The sequence below is a fragment of the Rhinichthys klamathensis genome, unplaced genomic scaffold (assembly GCF_029890125.1).
Source record: "Rhinichthys klamathensis goyatoka isolate OS25496 unplaced genomic scaffold, OSU_Roscu_1.1 h1tg000036l_1, whole genome shotgun sequence".
Taxonomy (NCBI): Eukaryota; Metazoa; Chordata; class Actinopteri; order Cypriniformes; family Leuciscidae; genus Rhinichthys; species Rhinichthys klamathensis.
Genome location: NW_026606584.1, coordinates 7,728,885 through 7,736,139, shown reverse-complemented (window position 1 = coordinate 7,736,139; position 7,255 = coordinate 7,728,885). Strand labels below are relative to the sequence as shown.

The window sequence follows — 7,255 nt, the reverse complement described above, 5'->3', positions numbered from 1 at the left end:
CAAAAGGCCTGGTTTTTTCTTCTGTTCATTCATTCACCTCTGCCGAATTAGACGCCTTCCTGGGTCAGCATGTTTGTTGATCCTGGAACAACATTCCTGTCCGAAAATTGAATCCTAACCATATCCCTACCCCCAAACCTTATAAGTTATCCCTAAAATCAGAGGTGTAGAAGCACATAACCCTGCAGTTGTAAGCCTAAACTTGACATAAACTGTAAACTTATCCCTCAAACCTGATTGGTTGATTGGAATGTTGTTCCAGGACCATGTTGCACTTGGTGAAATCAGGTTCTGCACATAGAGTTCATGATCAATAAACGGTAGAGGAAGAAATGTCTTTCGAAAGTTGATGGAGAAAGTGCTGTGCAAGTGAGTCTCTCGCATTACATGTCAATCATTGCCTCCTGGTTGTTGACATGTAACAGGAGCATTTGTGGACCAAAAGTGTTTTTAATGTTGAGTTGTTAACCAGAATGCCTTGTATTGTCCATCAGTGCGTGGTGAAGTGTAAAAGGCCGTGTTGCCGAAGGCTGTGAATCAGGCTGGTCTCATGACTGCCACAGCTCTCTGTTCACTCTTTGTTTGTTTGCCAGCAGGCTAAATTTGCTCTCCATGACAAGTATAAAAGAACACCATCTTCTCCTTCCCATCAAAGAGGATACTTACAGTTACAGAACTGCCGCGGATGATATAGAAGACTTTAGATGAACTAAAAAACAGGGGAATAAGCAAGCAATGGGAAACTATCAAGGAAAACAGAATGACAAGGTTGTGATTGGTTAAACAGCTTTTTTTTGGAAAATCAGGTTTAATATAGGTCACAATTTCGGTTAAATCCATCTGGAATCATCTTCTTCTTTCTATCAGCATTGTGGAGAGGATGAGTAAGTGTAAGAAAGAGTTGAGTGAGAAAGAGAGAGAACGGTTGCTCATCCGCAGGGCCAGCGGAGCCAACGCCTCTCAGCTGGCTCATATGGAGAAGATGCTGCAAGAAACCAAAGGCCTGCTGGAGAAGAAGACAGAGACAGAGAGCAAAGCATGTGGTGACACTATGGGTATGTGTTTATGAATATCTTCAAATGGAATGTCTGTGAATGTGAACCTTGCATTACTAAGTCAAAATAATGTACCTTGTTTTACAGTATAAATATGTAGACATCGTTAAAACAACATTTTCTTGAATTTCAATGAATGTGATATATATAAACATTCTTGAAAAAGGTCAACATTGTAAAATAATCCGTTTTTGGAAAATATATCTTGCATTTATTGGTCTGATTCAATTGACATTTTTTTTCTCTTTTTAAACAAAACTTCTAAACACATTTTCTTCAAATAAGACAAAAACACAAAATAAATAAGAAAATCAAATGAAATTCAAAACATGTTCTATTAAACTCAACAGTTCTAAATTCTAATGTCTTATATTATAAATATTTATTTTACTTCTTATGTAAATTTGTTTGAGGTATGTTTCCATATTTTTACTAGAAAACAAGATGTATGTTATTTAAAAAACTTTTTTTTTTGCACTGCATTCCACTAATACCCAGCTAACAGCGAACGTTCTCAGAACTTTGGCTAACATTCTCACAAAGTTCTCTCAAAGTTATGAACAAACATTGTTCCAATAATGTTAATAAAATATTTGTTCAAACGTAGATTTTTTTATGTTCTCAAAACATTAGCGCAAAAACGTTATTTATACACTTTCAATGGAACTTTTTTCCTGAAACGTTTTAGCTGGACGTTCGTTTAACGTTTTTAGAATGACACTACATGTTTCAGAATGCTCTGAGACTATGTAAAAGTAACTTTCCCATAATGTTTGCAAAATGATCATATGGGGTGTTTCATTAATGTTCGTATAACCAATAATTCTTTTTTTTTTTAAGTCGTCATGAAAAAAGAAATTGCAATAGTCTTTTCTTCCCTATTGTGACGTATATCCGAGTGAAAAGGATTTGATTGGATCATTGGATCGTTGTGGTTTGCTATTGGTCAATCTCATGCGAGCAATCCCGCCCTCATGCCAGTAAACACATCATCAGAAAAAAAGAAGAGATGTCGCTGCAAGACGAAGGGGACGATATTCCATAAAAAAAATAAGAATTGTCCATTTTGATTCCATGGTGTCTTTAATAAACAGGTCATTTTTAATTTTAAACTGTGGGAAAACGTTTTTTTATTAGCTTGGTAGCTACTTTTTATAAAGGCTATATTCGTGGTTTCCATTTTGACAAATGAATGTGTGTTGAGTCTGACTCTTGTGTTTTTGCTCTGGTCTTAGTGTCAGATCTGGAGCAGAAGGTCCAGCGCAGCAAGCGAGACCGCCGTAACTCCCTCCACCGCACACAGCTGCTGGAGAGTCAGATGAAGACGGTTCGAGGTGAGCTCGTGGGCACGCTGGACCACCTGGAGGAACTGCGCAACATATTGCGTCGCTCACAGCAGAAATCAGAAGAGCGGGAAGCAGCCATGCAAAAACTTGCTGCAGGGCTGAGGTGAGACATCACCTGTCCACCTTCAGTTCATCTCGTCGTGAAGACTTGACGGCACCGCTGTTCATCTGAAATAGTTATAACTTATAAGTGACATTATGTTTCACATTGGTTCACACATTCCTGTGCAACCAGATGCTGTTGTAATATCTCTGTTGGATAATTAAAGCATGCCACAATTATTTAAATGGCATGTGTTTACCCTCCAAAGATAGACACAGTTCTCCCATTTTGGTTGTCAAGAACTCTGATGTCATGACATCCTGTTTTTATATCCTGTTTTCACTGAAATGCAGCCTTAAACCATAATTTATTATTTAAGTATAGACATCCACGGAATGCCATGTTAACTTGTCAAATCAATTTTACGCCCTGTCACATTTGACACATTTTATTGTGCTTATTTAACTGTATGATAGCTTCAGGAAAGTGCTTTTTGTTTTAGTTTGTCTGCACAGGATTTGTTTTGTAAGACAACAGATTGGAAATAATGTCTCGTTATATATGTAGTATAAGGCAAGTGGCAAATGAGTCCACCATTTCTTGATATGAATGCCTTGGTCACCTATATTCATGGCTGCTTTGGCTTTTTAAAAATTGTTTAAAGGTTTATTCCTGTGAACTTTCACATGATCTTCAATGTTACACATGCTGTTTCAACATTATTAGCACCAATTCAGTAATGCAGGTAAACTTTAAAGGCTGTGTGTGTTCATGATTTTGTTCATTAAAATATTGAAACGTCCTCCAGGTTGTACTTTATGAAAAGAAAACAGAAACATTATATCCATTTCAGTTGTGGATTTCCTCCCCATATCCTAAAGATCACTTTTTCATGTTGTTTTCGGGAGCTTTAGTATAAGATTCAACCCTAAATCTACTTTTCAGATCCTCTGCTTTTACTGAAGTTCTCTCATACTTTATGGCCTCATTCCACTCTTGCTAGAGAGATATATAACACCACTGACCTGTCCTCACTTTGCCTTGTGTTGAAAGGTTAATGGTACTTTCCCCCTCGTTAAAAAAATGTTTTACACATAAATACATTTATTTTTTTGTAAAATATGTTTAAAATCTAGTACACTCACCTGTAATGGTTGCAGTAATTGCTTCAGTTATAAGTGCCTTAATGAATTTTGCACAGAGCGGGTAACCTCATAGAGGTCGACAGAAGAACACCTTTGTTGGTGGACTGAATTAATCTTAGTTGACTTTGAAAAGTGCATTTCTACAATGGTGTTGGTATCTGAAAACTGCTGCTTTTGCATGATACATATACATAGCTTAGATTAAACCAGGATTAGGCCTTAGTTCAATTAGGACATTTAAGTAGCTTTTATAAACGTGCCTTAAAAAAATTTGGTGTGCATCTCGAGACAAAACAGGCACTGACATATTTTACGATATGTCAGTGCAAGTTGCTTTCAGTTAAAACGGGTCAAACATGCATTTTAGTGTGGGACTAGATTCAAGCATTGTCTGTGAAACCGGGCAATATAATGCCCATCACAAATACATCACAAATTACTAAAAAAAAATATTACCCTAAACATTTCCTATAGGCCTACATACTAAAATTGAAAGTGAATGAAAAAGAAAAAGAAAATTATAATACAATATATTTTTTGTACCAATAGCATTTTTCTACTTGCTTCATATCAGGGGCAAGAAACTATTTTCTTGTAGTGTATTAGTCTAACTCTTCCTAGCATTTAATTTTTTTTTTTTAATTGTCAGCCGCCGCCAACATTTTTAATCGTTTTCACAAAAATGTAATGGTCCCTAGAATATTTTGTTGAATCAATATTTGAACATGCAATATATCAAAAGAAACAACTAACCCTCTGCTTAAAAAAAAAGTTTTATTCTACCCGCATTATTTTTTATCAACACTTGAATGTGGGTAAGTTTAAATAAAGCAACACTGAACAAAAAGCTGAAAACTGCGGGGTTTTTTTTTAAGAATACAACGTGCAAAATGAATAGCCTACTCTTATCACTTGTTTCTGCTCCTTTTGCCTGTATTTTGATCGGGAATTTCTGTACTCTTTCAGAAGATGCGTAATAGCGCCCCCTACCGTATAACAGTGCAATTCGGTCAATGGCAGGGAAGTGTTGTCTCATAAATGACGGAAAATTCCCTCAAATAGACGGAAAGAGTAAGTATCTATGTCGCTACACAACATTTTCTTGTAGAGACATCAATAAATCCCTGTGAAATACTGAACAGTTTTATGACACGTGAAAGATTCATTCGTTTTTGAGCTGGAGGCTGCAGCTGACAAGACTCAGAGGGTGGTCAATAACTGCATCCAGAAAGTGAGTTTTAAATCAAATATGAAAAATAAATAGGTAAATAAAATGAATTCAAGGTATGTTCTCAAGACTCAACAGTTCTAAGTTATATTTATTAATGTAGTTTTTTAATTGTTCAAAAACTTGCATATGATTTGTGCTCAGATAGGTTCTAAGTTGTACGGTCATGCAGGGGCGTAATTTGTGGGGGGGATGGGGGGGATATACCCCCCCCCCCCCCCCCCCCCCCCCCCCCCCATATTTAAATCTATGCATTACAACCCCCCATTATTTATACCATGATCACAATATCAGGAGGCATACCCAAACTTCAACCCCCCCAATGTTCAAACCAAATCTACGCCCTTGCGGTCATGTACAGGGCAGTGAGATCATGGACTGGTGAATCCAAGCTATATTATAATCTTATGGGGCGGGCAACATAAATTGAATCTTTAGTATTACATAAATTGCATTATGCCTATTTCAGGTTTCTTCCCTCTGGCAGGTTATTATGAATCTCAAAATATCAACTTATCTGTTAGCTGATAAGCATCAACAGTATAGCCTACAGAGCTCTGGATGGCCTGTGAGTGAATTAATATACTAAAATCTCAGGTGCTTTATTTAAACCAAACTCTCTAAACCCTCTCATGTCACTGCTTAGAGAATGGAATATTAATATGCTGGAAACTTTGGGTCATTCTCAGGTAACGTGCATGCCCATTTTATTTAATTATTTATTTTGTAATTATAATGGTGATGAAAGGATAGTCTGATATTATAAAAGAAAAATCTTGATAAGCATTTGGTGTTGTTCACCTTGCATACATTTATATACTGGCCAGCAGGGCGGCAATGTTCAGTTTGGCCTTGTCCAAATGAGAGTTTCAAGGAGGTTTTTCACCCTCTATCATTCCCATCTTTAAGAATTACTTTAATTCTTATACTGCCAGAATAAATCTCTTCACTTCACTTCAGACTTGCAATCTATTGTCTCTCTATTTTTACGAATTCTGAATAATCTTTGTTAATATTTTAGTAATGTTTTGAAAAAATATTTTTAAATTAGTTCTTTGTCTTACTTGCAAATCTATCGCTATGCTTTTAAATCAATAATAATTATTATTAAAAATAAATATAATGGGTTTAATCATTTTTTGCATGTGCTACTCACACCATGGTCTCCATTAAATGTTTTATGGTCATCATTGTCATAATAATGCATGAGTATTTGTTTGTGCTTTGATTAAGATCAAGAGTGGGATCTATTGCTAAAAACAATGGAGGAAAAAATTTGTAAATCAATTTGTCTTGTGGATTTAAGAGTAAGATGAAACATTTGGAAGAGGACATGCAAACAATGAAAGGCCTACAAAAAAGAAAAAAATCTAAAATATAGAACCTCACTCATCCAAAGCCTCCACACACTATTAGCAGCACCAGACACCACTATTCATGCTGATACATGTTCAAAACCATGCAGGAAACTTGCAGGAATTTTTATCTATATTTGTAAAAGAATTTTCAGTGGAAGTTTACACTAAAATATATCTGCTATGCAACACTGCAGTGCACCTATGAAATGTTGTGTAATTTGCTGTATTTAATGTAGGTGTGCTGAAGGACTCAGATTGAGTGTATACGTGTTAAGAAATGTAGTCATGAAAGTGTACTATCTTTAACAACAAGGGGAAAGCAAGATTTTTAAATCTACAAAATCATAAAAAATGCACTACTTAATTTGCACAGAGGTTTTCGGATTGGCGGAAAGACCATTAAGCACAATTAAGTGGCCTTTTATTTTATTAATGTTGTATTATGTGCAAATACACTTTTAAAATTTAAAGGACAATTCAAAACATTTAAGCGCACTTCTTTTTCACAATGGTGGCCCTAATCCAATCGGCATATAAAGGGTATCAGACTCATTAAAGGTAGGGTAGGCAATGTTTTTCATAAACACTTTTTGTTTTACTGGTTGAAACTCTCTTCACATTCTGATAGCAATCACTAATACGTAGAAGTGTCTTAATATAAAATATATTGAAAAAGTGTATATCTTCTGTGGAAGTCTCAGGACCAAAAAATGGTCACCATTGCATTCGAATGTCCTACCTGCCTGTCAACCTGTATTTCCATACTTCCGCACACCCTGCTCGCAGACATCACACGTCATCAGCTCGTTCCATAAGGCTATGCATAGTTATAACCTGTTTCCCAATTCAGAGGGGCCATTCTTCGAAGGTCGGACCGAGCATTGTTAAATGGGACGGTCTAGCACAAGGAGGATTGTTCTTGTCGCCTAGTACCTGTGACAGCTGCTGTTGATGAGTGGCAGCTTGTACTGGACTTGGTTCACAAACTGTTTAAATATGTTTACCATGGTACATTTCTCTATAATAAAGAGTTTAAACGATTTATAATTGCATCTTAGTATGATATGTCAACATGAATGG

At 36.1% G+C, this 7,255-nt stretch overlaps 1 protein-coding gene across 1 annotated transcript; it reads left to right on the top strand.

Moving 5' to 3' along the window:
• The first annotated feature begins 555 nt into the window (after nt 1–555).
• si:ch73-389b16.1 (uncharacterized) lies at nt 556–2,580 on the top strand. Its single transcript, XM_056246101.1, has 2 exons — nt 556–1,055; nt 2,291–2,580. The coding sequence occupies exons 1-2, from the start codon at nt 881–883 to the stop codon at nt 2,506–2,508; spliced, it is 393 nt and encodes a 130-aa protein (XP_056102076.1). The 5' UTR covers nt 556–880; the 3' UTR covers nt 2,509–2,580.
• Nucleotides 2,581–7,255: the final 4,675 nt, after the last annotated feature.